Source organism: Lethenteron reissneri, chromosome 41, assembly GCF_015708825.2.
Source record: "Lethenteron reissneri isolate LAM-NWPU_2019-01 chromosome 41, ASM1570882v1, whole genome shotgun sequence".
Lineage (NCBI taxonomy): Eukaryota > Metazoa > Chordata > Hyperoartia > Petromyzontiformes > Petromyzontidae > Lethenteron > Lethenteron reissneri.
Genome location: NC_083819.1, coordinates 4766399 through 4781379, shown reverse-complemented (window position 1 = coordinate 4781379; position 14981 = coordinate 4766399). Strand labels below are relative to the sequence as shown.

At 48.3% G+C, this 14981-nt stretch overlaps 2 protein-coding genes across 4 annotated transcripts in view; one reads left to right on the top strand and one right to left on the bottom strand.

Annotated features, from left to right (window-relative positions):
- PYGL (glycogen phosphorylase L) overlaps nucleotides 1–6560 on the top strand; it is a 50136-nt gene extending 43576 nt beyond the window's left edge. For both annotated transcript variants that reach the window (XM_061568270.1, XM_061568271.1), the window contains exons 17-21: nucleotides 460–601; nucleotides 1424–1631; nucleotides 2751–2885; nucleotides 3679–3745; nucleotides 4713–6560. In XM_061568270.1, coding sequence (XP_061424254.1) covers nucleotides 460–601; nucleotides 1424–1631; nucleotides 2751–2885; nucleotides 3679–3745; nucleotides 4713–4880 — 720 coding nt within the window. In that variant the 3' untranslated portion in view covers nucleotides 4881–6560. The remainder of the gene's footprint in view (nucleotides 1–459; nucleotides 602–1423; nucleotides 1632–2750; nucleotides 2886–3678; nucleotides 3746–4712) is intronic.
- Nucleotides 6561–6688: 128 nt separating this feature from the next.
- Nucleotides 6689–14812, bottom strand: DMAC2L (distal membrane arm assembly component 2 like). 2 transcript variants are annotated; one of them, XM_061568276.1, is made up of 6 exons: nucleotides 14757–14812; nucleotides 12040–12174; nucleotides 9774–9982; nucleotides 8836–9007; nucleotides 7760–7907; nucleotides 6689–7682 (listed from the first exon to the last, which is right to left on the bottom strand). In XM_061568276.1, the coding sequence occupies exons 2-5, from the start codon at nucleotides 12162–12164 to the stop codon at nucleotides 7793–7795; spliced, it is 621 nt and encodes a 206-aa protein (XP_061424260.1). In that variant the 5' UTR covers nucleotides 12165–12174; nucleotides 14757–14812; the 3' UTR covers nucleotides 6689–7682; nucleotides 7760–7792. The 2 variants fall into 2 exon arrangements, with proteins under 2 accessions (XP_061424260.1, XP_061424259.1); XM_061568275.1 differs by having other exon boundaries at nucleotides 6689–7907; nucleotides 14610–14778.
- Between the last annotated feature and the right edge of the window lie 169 nt (nucleotides 14813–14981).

Here is a 14981-nt window from a genome sequence, read left to right as displayed (position 1 = left end):
GTGTCAACGTTGATGAGGGGTATGTTTCTGAAGATTTCGATTTTAGTGGCAGGTTTTTTTTCTGCTCACCTGCCAGCGTATGGAAAACAGCTCCAGGCGGCTTTAGCACCGATAATACTGCGCACCTATTCTTTGGGTCTTTCGGTAAAGTCACGTAGATAGGTTCAAAGAAAAGAACTAAATAACAAAAAAACTACGACGTTTCGATCGCAACACAAGCGGTCGTCATCGGGAAAAGGGGGGACCGCTTGTGTTGCGATCGAAACGTCGTAGTTTTTTGTTATTTTCTTCGGAACCTATCTACGTGACTTTACCGAAAGACGCAAAGAATATGAATTCCTGCAGTCACGAAAGCTTTAAGTCAAGATACTGCGCACCTCGATCAAAGCTGACTTTGTACGTACACACAACATCGCTCGCTCTCTCTCGTTGTTTCCAACCAACCTGCCCCGTCGACAGGCGGCTCCAGGATACCACATGGCCAAGATGATCATAAAGCTCTTCACCGCAGTCGGGGACATCGTAAACAACGATGAGGTTGTGGGGGACAGGCTGAAGGTTATTTTCCTGGAGAACTACCGGGTGTCCCTGGCAGAGAAAGGTGAGCACGGGCCAGCGCTCTCCGCTGGACCAGCTGGCTGAGCACGTGACGTCCTCGTTGAGATTCATTTCAACGTATCCACGCGTCACAGGCCGCCCCCACACAAGTGCACGCGTGCATTTTGCGCGCGCGTTTGGTGCGTGTGTGTGCATGCGTGCGTGGGTCTGTCCCGTGACCTCCTTTCAGCGAGCCTTCGACACTTCACGTGGCCTCATAATAGCACCTGGCCCGGCACAGGCACCATGATGACGTCCACTGTCACAAAGCTGCGAATGGTGGTTATCGGTATTTGTTTCAACTCTGGTGCGCTATGAACCCGGCAGACCTGTTTGATTGCCAGCCATGGCAAACATCAGCGACGATTATCTGAATCAGCTTTGGGCCTACCCTAGTTGGACTGTGCCTAGAATGAGTGCCTGGTACGAATGTGTAGACATTGGCGTTAGGAAGGCAAATGCAGTCGGGCGTGGTGCTGACCAGCCACCCCCTCGTGTGCCGTGCCGGCCCTCCGTAGGTGCTCGCTAACATCACTTGCCCCAACAATCTTGTTAGGCTATACGAGGGGGGGGGGGGGATCTCTGTATTTGCTGTGTATCTGTATACCTATTATAGTGCGTGCGTCTTGCCTGCAATCATTGCCCTCTAGTGCCCTTTCGAGTCACCAGCAGGGACTACAATACATTGTCTGTGATGGTGTTACAACCCTTTTATCAATTCACTACCCATCTACCCATGTAGACCTCCAACACAACAGGCTGTCGACGGCTGTATGGGGGGGGGGGGGACAACTTTGCCTGCGTGTCTGTGTTTGTGTGCGCGCAGTGATCCCGGCGTCGGACCTCTCGGAGCAGATCTCCACGGCCGGCACGGAGGCGTCTGGCACGGGCAACATGAAGTTCATGCTGAACGGAGCGCTCACCATCGGCACCATGGACGGCGCCAACGTGGAGATGGCGGAGGAGGCGGGCGAGGAGAACCTCTTCATCTTCGGCTTGCGCGTCGACGAGGTGGAGGCGCTCAGCGTGAAGGGGTGAGGGGGGCGGGGTCACAAGCGACCCACGGCACCGGGAGAGGAAACCGTCCCCGCCGCTCTGTAGTTTTCGTTTGAGGAACCCCCACGGTGGCGAGATGTTACCTGCCTCGCCTGGTATCCAGGTCGTGGGTTCAATCCCAACCCCATCGCCTGTATATTTGGAGTTTGCTTGTCTCTCTCTCCCCACGAGTGCGTGGAATTTTTCTCCGGGTCCTCCGGTTCTTCCCTCAGACCTTGAGAATCAACGTGCGTTTAGAGGATTTGGCTGCTCTACATTTCCAAGTGATAAGCCACTTTGTTGAGTTGTTGTTTGTGGCCAGGTCGCTTCTGAAAAATAACTGTGTAGCTCGGTGCGCCTCGCCTTGTAAAATTAAAATAGTTTAGTTTAACCCCGGTCATACCTTATTTCCACTATACATCTGAGCCATGCCGAGCCATGCCGAGCCAGTTCACGAGGTACCGGGTCGGTTTTCCTCTGTCGAGGCCCGAGCCTTGCCGCCGGTGTGACGCGCACTCTGGGCGTTCGAGATCCCTTCCAGTGACAATTTTTCACCACAAGCGTGGGAAGCACTTTTCCAAATCCTCTGCTAAGGGGCAGTAATATTTGTTGCAAAACTACGTTTTAAAATTCGCAGAGCCGGATTTCCAGACATTTAAGTGAGACGCCAAATTTAATGTGGTCGGTTTTGTGCATCTTGGAATTCAATGGCAAGCTGTAGCTGGTTATACGAATCACTTTATTTCAGCCAGTAAGGTCTATTAAGCCACGCAGCTCTGTTCCAAGGACAACAGCAGCCAAAGGCTTGTCAGTGGCAGCAGTTACAGGACATTGCAGGGTGGGAATATGCCAACGAACAAGTGTGCCCTAATGAAGGTTATTTCGTTGAGGATGCAATTGCGTAACCACTTACAGCTCAACGTTGTGGACAACTTGACATTCGAGATTTTACCTTGAGGGGGTAATGATATATTTCCGACAATGTATCCCCCTCCATCAAACTGGAGGCTTCATGGCGCCTCCTATAACCATCGACCATAGAAACAGGTCGTCGGATTTTCCTAAATTGTGTCATCCCCCACCCCTGCCCCACCCTCCACCCTCTCCGCCCCACTCAGTTACAACGCTCAGGAGTACTACGACAAGATCCCCGAGCTTAAAGTCGTCATGGATCAGATCAGCAGCGGATTCTTCTCCCCAAAGCAGCCGGACCTTTTCAAGGACATCGTCAACATGCTCATGCACCACGACAGGTGCTGCCCCTTGGCAACTTCTGCACGGCATCGGGACGACGCGGGTTTCAAGAGTCGACTCGCGATTAAGAGCCACGTTTCACCCGTTTGCCGAAGTAATCGCTCGCCGTACCAAACGTCGGGTTCGATTGCTCGACTAATCGGAAGTAATCGTTAAAATTATTGGGTGGTAAAAAAAAAAAATCTTGCCCCGTTTTTTATGTGCCGCTGGAAGGGGAGGCAGTGGGCGGATTTTGGTGACGACATTGTCGGTCGCGTCGTGCTGAGGGTGGCTTGTGGGGGGGGGGTTTCCCACCTTCAGGAGGTAGGATGTGGTGGTGGCGGGAGGGCGGGCGCCATTTTTAAATCGATCCGAGTAATTGACGAAAAAAAAGTAGTCTGTTTTAAATCGGCTGCTCGTCCCAACTCTCGATTTTTCCAGAGTAATAGACGGAGCGGTGGCCCGGATAAAACAAAAAACAAGGATAATGCAAAACGAATGTAAAGTGTGCTCTTAAAAACCAGGCCATGTCCACTGGACAGGGCATAGGAGGCTCTTGGTGTCTAAAGATCTGAGCCGGCACTTGACTGCAATTGGCACCTTGTCGTTTTAGAAACGATGAATACTGGCCCCATCTAATCTAATATAAAGATTTTAAAAACATTTACTGCCAGATATAGTTTTGAATGGGAGCGACTGTTAACAACAATACAACAAATAATACTGTGCGCCGTCATGAAGCCTGCGCTTCGGCAGGATTCAAGCGTAGATCTTTAGCGGTGTCCTCAACTCTCTGTTTGTGAATCGCGCTAGGTTCAAGGTGTTCGCGGACTACGAGGATTATGCGAAGTGCCAGGAGAAGGTCAGCGAGCTCTACGGGGTGAGTGCTCGCACGGCTCTTTCCGAGTTTCAAACAAGAGAATAACAAAAAAACGTGTGTAAGAAGCACGCTCGGCATTTGCTCCTTGTTGCAACAAAACGTCGTCATTTCCTAAAGAAGTGCACTGTGGTCCTCTTGTCTTAGATCAGCGTCAAAATGAATGTGAGGAAATTTGACGGACTGACAGGCAGCCGTAATGAAGTGATAGAGAACTGTGGTTAGACAACTAAACGATTGTTCTGTTCATGATGGATTTTGTATGGTTATTATTGAATTGTTTTTCCAAAGTTACCAACAAGCTGACACCAGTACCTGGAGGGGATTTCTCCCATGCCAATTTATTTGAGAATCATGATGCCCTCGGAAATCGGAGCGCAGAGCCGACACCACTCAGATCCTTGGTTCGAACATTTTGCTCGTTTCATCGCCGGGATTAAAATTGGTACTCGGCCCGATTTACCAATTAACTGCATCCACACTCATCATAAACTCATCGCCGAAAATGTTATTGCGCACTTATTTCGGATGAATTATAGCTCTTGAGACTTAAAACGCATCAGTTTTAGTGTCGTGCGATGAAGGTTACTCTCCGTAGCGGTGCCGGTGGGGAAAGTAGTGCCCCCTGCTGTGTCGAGCAGAGGTCGCTTGAAGGAACTTTAGGTAGTTCTGTGATGTCTGGTTCTGTGGGACGTTCTATACCCCCACCACACTCTGATCACGTGGTGGGGTAAAGTGTGGGTTCTCCCACCTCTTCCAAGTTGTCTGGCCAGCATAAGAGATAGACCTCAAGCTCCCTCTTGTGGAGGAACCTTCCACCACCAACAGTGACTCGAGCAAGCACTTGCAGGCTTGCACATTTGTCCTTTTTAATTTATTTAACGCAATCAGGTGTCCCTGTCGGGGGGGGGGGGGGGGGGTACTCGTACTAAGCGACCACTGTTCCTGTGCCCACGCCGTGCCCGCTCAGAACCCCGTGGAGTGGGCCAAGAAGGTTATCCTGAACATCGCCGCCTCGGGCAAGTTCTCGAGCGACCGCACCATCACAGACTACGCGCACGACATCTGGGGCGTGAAGCCGTCACACGTGAAGATGCCGGCCCCCAGCGAGCCGCCCACGCACAACGCCGGCCCGTGAACGAGCGGGGAGTTTGGGGGGTGGAGCCCCTCTACCCTCCGGCAGCTGGTGCCCCCCCACTGCCCCCCCCCCAACTCTCATCGCAAACGCTTCCCTGTCCCTCGCTGTTGCGTGAGGCTGTAAACCTAGAGGAGCGGGAAGGGTGGCCACCTGGTGGGTAACATTCGTTGCCCACTCGAAGGTAAAGGCGAGATTGCCCTGAGATGCAAGCGTAGTGTAGCGATGATAAGAGTTCTTGTGGACACGGACCTATACTGCGTGTCCCGGGCTGTGTGTTCCAAGCTTGAAGTTTCATTGATGAGAAAAGATATAAAAAAAACACTTTAAAGTGACGTTTTGGAACACCGTGTGAGCTTTCTAAATTTACCGCTGCAGTGAGACTGCCGTACCTTTTAAATGTCACTACCGTGACATGAATGTTATTTTGGCTGAGGTGCACCCCCTGACCAAATCATCCAGAATGCCCCCGATCTCATCGGACAGCTAACTCGAGTTGATGTCGGACCGTGCTTTGGATGGGCAACCGCCATGCATGTCAGGTGTTGTAGGCTGCTGCAGGGCTACGTTTTGAACATCGAGAGGGAATGACAGAATGCATTGTTACTGTTCTTAAGATGCTCCGCGCCTCCACCAACCCGCACTCCCTGGCACGGTGATGTACGATCAAATAACTCGTACTGCCCCCGATGGATAGGGAGCACCTCTTGTACCAAAAGGCACGTAAGTCTTGTATTTCTATCACTCTCAATTATCTTATCTTGAACCTCGTGTCGGAGAGCCCGGGACCACACTGCCTAAGTGTGTCGTCCACAGCTGTTTTGGGTTGAAGTCCTCCTTTCGTAGGAGTTACCGAGATGGATTTATGAGTGAGCGTGCTGTGCCTTTTACAAAGGTGTTTTTGGCCTAACTTGAATTTCCGCAGCGTGCCTCCTGCCCCCCATCGTCGCTCTCGCCCAGATAACCGAAACACGATTTCGAGTTCCTTTCCCAATTGGAGACGCGCACGCACAGGAGCATTGCAGCAGCCAACAGTTGCAACACAGCGGCTGCTTCTGGGAATTGGGATAGAATGGGTCTTTTTTTACTGTCGCCAGTTTGAGCTTCGTTTTTTGTTCTTGCAGGTCGCCAGTCATTGCCCATCAGCAGCCGTCGCAATTAAAAGACGTGATTGCGACGCTGCATAGTCTCATTTAGATCCAAGTGAAGAGTGTACTCGTTGGCCTCTACACGCGGTAGTTTTTGTGCAATAACCGCATCAATTCAGTCGTGCCGCCCGCTAAATTGACAACAGCTCGGGGTTTTACCCGTGATTGCAAATCCCGGTTCACGCATTACGAAAACGCCGCGGCAGACGTCATAAATCATCCGCGCAGTGCCTCATTAAGCGGCAGTCTCTTAGCTTTAGCTAGATTGGTGAACAAAAGCCGACGCTTTTTTTTTATGCAACAAACGTGGTGGATTGTTACAAGATCAACGGTGATGTTTAGTGGGGCAAGAGTCGAAGCATTTGCTACGCAATTACGCAGCTACACTCTCGCGTTTCACTTCATTAAAAAGCTCCAGATGTAGAATTTCCCCCCCCCCATGCCCAATTTAAAGCAATTATCTTTGATTAGATCGTGAGACAATCACATTGTATGCTTAGGAAAGCAACTGCAATAAAAGTCAAGTTTAACATCATATACTTATGTTGAATCTCACTTCTTTAAATTTGTGTTTTTTTATCGGATAGATTTTTTAATCCAGTATCCACAAATGGACAGGTCAACTGTGAAGCCAGAAGACAATATTCCTCTGGATATCATCTCCTCTTCTCTTCCGTCCCCACGTGGCAGCTGGCGATGAGGCTGGATGAATCTCTTCAGCTTCTTCCACTCTTTTTGTCACAGGCCATCACTTCCTGTAGACCTAGGTTTTTTCTCATGTAAGTCCTCCCGTCACACCGTCAGTCCTCCTCTTGTGTGGACAGACCTCTGCTTACTGCTCCTTCCACATGGCAGAGCAAGGCCACCGATGGTAATTTGTTCGAGTCTCATTATTAGTATTTGTCGGAATCAGGTCTGCATTTAATATATATTTTGTATCAATGTCTCCTGCTGGCCAAGCTTATTTTATATTGTCTCTTTTTAAAAAATCTATCACGCTGTGAGTTTTAAAATGTTTTTGACCGGCACTGCCAAAGCTTCAACTCAAAAGTAACTTGCAATATGGATGTGCCTAAATGGAACCAGTGCAGTGGCTTAAGCTCCCAAGGTTAACTTGTACCCCAAAAAATGAATGCAGTACATGACAGTGCTGACACAAGAGACTTGGACGCACCCGTCTATTTTTGTAAAACACTCACGCCCTGCACATTAATTTACTTCCAATGCTTCTAAACACACACTGCGCGTTTCACAACCTTAGCTCATTTTATCTCCAGCTGAGCCCATAAATTTTCGACACAAACAGATCGCACCGGGTGATCAACCAAAACTCATGAGAGAATTGCAAGTTTACGTCGCTGACGGATTTATGAATAATGCAAACTGGAGCGTGTAAAGTGACGATCATAGAAGAGCCAGGGTCCGACCGTTTAATCAGTCGGGTATAAAGTGCAGATAATTATTAGTCGACCACATGTGCAGCTAAGCAATGCCTGTACCAGTTAATCTGTGCCGCTTTTCTTTAGAGTTTTACTGTATCAGCTCCACATTTCTCAATCGTTTTGCTGCACAACTCATTTGTAATTCTCAACGTCTCAACACGCAAAAGGAAAACGGTTTTCGTTCAACTGCTGCTGCCAAGTCATGAGCCCCTAACCTCCCCATCACCCACCGTACCTTGCCACGGTTCTGGCACACTCCTCTGTCGAGCTTGAGAAGTGGCTGATCCCTAACGATGGCTAATCCAAACAACGCTTAAAAGGAGAGTCAGGGCAGGTCGACGGTGATGACGCAGGCTGGCAGGGACTTTTGCAGTGTCTCCACGGTGCTGTCTTTGTTTTTCACAGCAGGGAGGTCTCTCAGCAGCAGGGTCTGCAGGTTCCTGGTGCACGAAATAGAGGCACTGTTTTCTTCCCTTTCGCTGAATATTCAATATGTGCATAAATGCATGAGCTTTATACGTAACTATTTGAGAGCCCGATGAGACAAAGGTCTCTTTGCAAGGGAGTCCGAGAGAGAGGATAGTATGGTACGAAATATCTTCATGCAGAAAAAGCAATGCTTGCATGCTCGGTCCTCAATACGCACGTTACTATTCAATGTGATCGTTCATACAACACAACCACATGAATGGTAACACCAACGCAACTGTACCATGATGCCCTACTCCAGGAGTGGAGTCATCCACCACCTTTTTCAATTCAACCGTCACAAATCAGGGTCACAATTTCATTAAAATATATATATTTTTTAGTGTTATGATGAATAGTAGCACCTCTAATGGTGATAGGAACCACCAGAATCCATTACAACCCAATGAATATAAATTAAAATACACATTTACACACACAAAAACATGAAAAAATGTAATGTTAGGTTTGCAAGAAGGGTACGGGATGGTTGGGACATGGAAACAAATGGCAGGCCCAGTACCAACAACAACGAGCACCACGGACAGCCAGAGGAGCACGAAACAAAGCCCAGGGCATCAACATGGGGGCCAGGCCCCATTTCACTAAAGAATCCCAGGGCATCCACCTATCCAAGCGACCAGCACAGCCTGAATTTTGATTTAAAGCTTTCTTGACTGCAGGGATTCATATTCTTGGTTCTTTCGGTAAAGTCACGTAGAAGGGAAATAATAAAATAATACAAATATAATCAGTAAAATTCTCACGACGTTTCGACTGAAACACAAGCAATCGTCATCAGGTGTGAAATCCACAGCAAGAAAATTTGAAAGAAAAAAAAGACTTGCGACCGGCGCGGGAGTGCGAGCATCTCCCCCCTTCCCGTGTGAGCACGCTCACCGGAGCCCCTGCAGGGAGATGACCCCGAGGTCTGAGACGTTCCCGCACGACACGACCCGCAGGTCGCGCAGGGAGGCCACCAGGCTGTCGGTGCGGCTCAGGCGCTCCAGCGTCGAGTCGCCGATGTAGACGCAGCGCTCCAGGTGGATTTGCTGCACGTGCTGCAGGCCGTCTGCGCGAACAAACATGGCACGTGACGCTGCAAGCTTTCACGGTGCTCACAGTGATTGGTAATGCAGTAAAACCTTGGATTGCGAGCATAATTCGTTCCGGAAACGTGCTTGTAATCCAAAGCACTCGTATATCAAAGCACTTGTATATCAGTTGTGATCACGTGACGCTCTACAGACAAACGGTATACACGTACTACTCGTATTGCAAGACCTCGCTCATTTATCAAATTAATATATATTTTTTTAAATTGCTCGTCTTGCAAAACACTCGCAGACCTAGTTACTCACAATCCAAGATTTTACTGTAGTTGAGTTTTGATTCGTCGATTTGTAACGTATTTGTATGGACCTGATACGTGGAGTGAATTGACTGTTTAGAATGTGTGATTTGCAATGTGTTAAGGATTTTTTTTTTCCTCTTGAGAATAATGGATGGAATGACACGATACAGACAACTCGGTCACCAATGACTGCACAAAAAACATAATTCTGGCTAAATTCCAGCTCTGGGGCAGAAGTCTTGTGAAGTGTTGCCCCCTACTGCGTGAACTAGGGGTCACATGACGGGAATTCGGAGGTAGTGCTGTGATATCTGCTTCTATGGGCCATTCTTTAATTAAATTATTGCATTGCCCTGCGAGACGTCTCAATAGATATTTTGTCTCAACATGATGCTGATAGCAAAGGCAAAAATTGTGGTAAAAAAGACCAAATATATATTTTTAAACAATGATTAGCCATATTCAAAGCAGAGGCAGCACGCACCCAGGTAGTCGAAGCCAGTCTCCATGATGCAGGAGTCGGTGGCGTTGATGGCTTCAATGCGGTACCGGTCACGCGTTCCAGCCGGAAGCCCGTTGTAGTCCTGCTGCCAGCGCTCCGAGTCGCGGTAGCGCACGTGAGCGCCACACCGCAGGAGCCACTCGGAGGCAGCGCGGTCGGGACCCGCCTCCAGGATTCGCTCATGATCCACCCTGACCCGAGCGGAAAGAAAACACACAAGGAGACAAGTCATGCATGCGGCACGGATTCTTGAACGATTTTCTCCACGTGTATGACATTGTGAGATGATGTTAAGTGTATTTATATCATGGGGAAGCAAGTGACCGCATCGCCTTGGGCGAAAAGTTCTGAGCAACCCTTTTATCAATTAGGCCGGTCTTCAAGAGTAAGTCCCTAACAGCAAAACAACTTCATGCTGAACTGTCATACATTTTGGATCATCCTTATGAGAGTTTTATTGACTTCCCACTACAGAGAATGACGGACGGACAGAGCCAATCAATGCGTTAACGCTTTCAACCCGAGTTGGACAGCATTAAAAACGTCCTGTGATTTTCCATTCACTTTCAAGGAAATGTCAAAGTTAAAGTGTGTCTCTGATCAAACTGGGGTTGGGTGGCGTTTATCTCCAAAGGCGGCCCGAAGCAAGTGGTGGAAACTACACCTTTCTCTGGTGGGGGTCAGTCTATCCGTAGGAACACCGCTATTGACTTCCCCCGCAGAACGTCAGAGGTGTCGGAATAAGTATATCTTCAACTCGGATTTCAATTTGCAACCAACCGACTAAGTGTAGCCTTACCACAGATGTATGATGGTGATGTGGAGATAGGAAGATTATCTCGGAATAAAAATAAATAAATATCTGGAGCTGCCTCTCTCTTGCCTAAATAAAAACAATTCTGTTTACCCAGGAAATCCTCACTGAAACTCAATGACTCTCCAGGAGGGTCCTGCATTGGGATAATTGACGATACTATTCATAAGTGTTTATTAAGTAGGAGGCAACTGAGGTACCTTGAGAAAACGCACGATTGCTCAGGAATAACACTCCAATCTCAGCGCAGGTACTTCTGCCTCCCAGGCACCTCAACCTTTTTGACAATGTTACAATCGCGACTTGGGTAAATGTTAGCTTACTGTTATGGTCATGTCACGATTAGGTCCATGATCAGGGTCAATGCGAGGTCGTGGTTGTGCAGCGTTTTGCGTCACATTGAGAGACACAAAGAGGAAGCATGTGAATCAGGAGGACACATGCAAGGTGATGCCCATTGTGAAACGTGGGACTGGACAGGGCACATCATGGATAGAAGGGATCATGGCCGATGTTCAACAACAAATGACCGAGTGGCAGCCAAGGAATGAAACGCGTCTGGGAGGATGTCCACTGTGAAGAAACGGAACAAAATAAATTTTTAATAAAACTTTCATGACTCCAGGAACACTGGCGGAGCCAGTGGGGGGGGGGGGGAGGAGTGGCACGTGCCCCCCAATGATCCGATCTAAATCTCTAATTACGATCGGATAATTGGGGTTTATTAGTAATAAATTGGTATTTTGCGACCCCCACTGCCACTCTGTAGCATATTAATGTGTGCCAGGGACTCTATGAGATGATAGGACAATAGTCTAGAGTCCATAATTGGAAATAAGTAACGGCAAAGCAGTTATAAGTGACTCAGAATTGTGCGCAGTTGCGTATACAGTACACGACTTCCCTGAAGGCATCAACACCTTCAGCGAGCGCGATGCCGATCACACAACGCGGTTCGAATTCGACCCTCGATCGATGGCTGCGCCATCGCCGCACACGCGTCGAATAAAAAACAAGGGACAAGTCCTTACTAACAACTCCTCTATCATTTTTTCATTGCTGGAGGGGTTGCCCCCTCTACCTGAAAATCCTGGCTCTGCCATTGTGCAGGAATTCATATTCTTTGGTTCTTTCGGTAAAGTCAAGTTGATGGAAAATAATAAAATAAGAATAAATGGTAATTACAAAAAAATTTGTCAAAACCAAAAACTCTATTTTCATTACTTTTACTTAATTTTCCATCTACATGACTTTACCGAAAGAACCAAAGAATAGGAACAAAATAAGCTCGTGTGCAGGTGCCACTCGGATTACATCGCAGAATCATGAGATGGGGGCAGCTTAAAGGAGGCCTTCGTTCAGCAGTGGATTGACCAGGGCTGGTGATGGAAGTCATCGACTTGGGTCACAGTTGCTGGTTGGTGCCACTCTCACTTGTTGAACACCGCGTTCAGCCAGGCCCAGAGGTGACGGCGGGCAGGGGGGGAGGCCAGGGGGTGGCGCAGTCGAGCTCCAGCCGCATGCAGACCCCAGCCCAACCTCTGTGCAATCGCGTTCATAACAGCAGCCCTGTGGGAGGCAATATAGAGAATTCAACACAAGTTGCATTTAACTATACTCTTAGTTATTTCGGTAAACATAGGTAAAAAATGAAATTAAAATTAATAAAAATAAAACAATAAAATCACGACGTTTCGGAGGCAACACAAGTCTCCGTCATCAGGTGGGACCGTCACAGCCAGATTTGCTGTAACCACTTGATGCAGCAAATCTGGCTGTGACGGTCCACCTGATGACGGAGACTTGTGTTGCCTCCTACGTTACTTTACCGAAAGAACTAAGAGTATGAATCCTTGCAGTCACGAAAGCTTCAAATCTAGAATTGCATGTAACTGTATACATCATTCCCATCGTCTATTTCCCCCAAGTAATAATAAAAATTGCACCATTCAAGACACCTATTCACTGTTATCAAAGACTGGCTGTTGGTGCACTCGGCCCATCATTCATCTGGGGCCGATAAAAACGAGCACCACTTTGTGTAGAAGTCAAAAATGGTAGCAGTCCTTTGGAGACTCATCCGTGCCTCAAGGATTGAGGAATGTCCACCGCCGGTTCAGGGCTGTACAAAGATGAGTGCCGCTTCAATGCTCATTTGAGCAGGATATCACCAACACGTATAATAGTGCTGTTCGTTACTGGCCGCTTGGGAGTTTTAGACTTTTGGCCTTGTGCTCCGCAACCGTGATCAAAATAAAATGTAAATGCGACTGCATTTGTAAAATGCTGTACAGACACAAGAGAGGGGGGGGGGAGCTTATTTTTAAATACAAACCCATGATTATTTTCAAAATATGGCCATGGGTATACGTGGTGTGCGGCAGAGGGCAGTCCAGCAACATGCACCGTTGTAGTGTACTTCTATGCTCCCAAATTCCATCCTCCCCGCCCGCCTTCACCAACCAGCGTGGCGATGTATAGGGCGTCGCGGTGGTGAGATGTTAACTACCTCGCCTGGTCTACAGTAGATGTTAACTACCTCGCCTGGTATACAGGAGATGTTAACTACCTCGCCTGGTATACAGGAGATGTTAACTTCTTTGCCTGGTATACAGGAGACGTTAACTACCTCGCCTGGTCTACATGAGATGTTAACTACCTCGCCTGGTATACAGGAGATGTTAACTACCTCGCCTGGTATACAGGAGATGTTAACTTCTTTGCCTGGTATACAGGAGACGTTAACTACCTCGCCTGGTCTACAGGAGATGTTAACGACCTCGCCTGGTATACAGGAGATGTTAACTACCTCGTCTGGTCTACAGGAGATGTTAACTACCTCGCCTGGTCTACAAGAGATGTTAACTACCTCGCCTGGTCTACAAGAGATGTTAACTACCTCGCCTGGTCTACAGGATATGTTAACTACCTCGCCTGGTATACAGATGTTAACTACCTCGCCTGGCATACAGGAGATGTTAACTACCTCGCCTGGTATACAGGAGATATTAACTACCTCGCCTGGTCTACAGGAGATGTTAACTACCTCGTCTGGTATACAGGAGATGTTAACTACCTCGCCTGGTATACAGGAGATGTTAACTACCTCGCCTGGTATACAGGAGATGTTAACTACCTCGCCTGGTCTACAGGAGATGTTAACTACCTCGCCTGGTATACAGGAGATGTTAACTACCTCGCCTGGTCTACAGAAGATGTTAACTACCTCGCCTGGTATACAGGAGATGTTAACTACTTCGCCTGGTCTACAGGAGATGTTAACTACCTCTCCTGGTCTACAGGAGATGTTAACTACCTTGCCTGGTCTACAGGAGATGTTAACTACCTCGCCTGGTACACAGGAGATGTTAACTACCTCGCCTGGTACACAGGAGATGTTAACTACCTCGCCTGGTATACAGATGTTAACTACCTCGCCTGGTCTACAGATGTTAACTACCTCGCCTGGTCTACAGGAGATGTTAACTACCTCGCCTGGTCTACAGGAGATGTTAACTACCTCGCCTGGTCTACAGGAGATAATTCATTTGTGGCCAGGTCGCTTAAGGATAATAAAATAGAGCTCCGTTGTTCAGTGGGCCTTACCATGGTAAACAAAACAATAAAATACGCACGAGTTTAGTTTGGTTTGGTTTAAACCCACACGACCCGCACACAGACGGGTGCGATGCCCTCACGCAGCCAGTGGGTTTGACGAAACGTCCCGTGGTGTTACCCCCACTCAAAACGTGCGGTGACGAGCGTCTCTGTCGCTACGGTGGAAATTCCACGTTCCCATGGTGGGAGCCAGTCCATCCGCAGCACACAACCAAGGCTCGCGTCGCGTCTCACTGTTGGATGCGTTGACGCAAGCGACTGACTGCCAAACACACTGGACGAGATTAACGCGAACGACTCGTAGCGTCGGCGCGAGAAAGGCCTGTCGCCCGAAACGTCACCTACAGGGCCACACAAATGGTTTTTGAGTTTCTGTGTTCACTCACCTCTCGGTTTTAGAGTTTACAAAAGCAAAGTTAAAATGTACGCACCCAAAAAAAAAGATACATCACCATATTATCAAATAAAGCTCATAGTCGAACACATTTGTCAAATTATTAACAACAGCGCGATCATTAAACCAAAACAACTACCGAGAAAACGCAGCTCCCAGTCGCTCAATGTTGTCGATACTGGCGTATTCGTTACCACAGAGTCGACTTTTGCGTTTATGAGATGCCCTCAGAACCGCCACGGTGCGATGACCCTCACCTCCGCAATGTCATTGACGCCCCCGAGGCGCTTCTCACTTCGAATTAGAACGCAGCGTAGGAGGCGTGACCTAATTTAGGACGTCACGATTTGTTTTCCCAATCCGA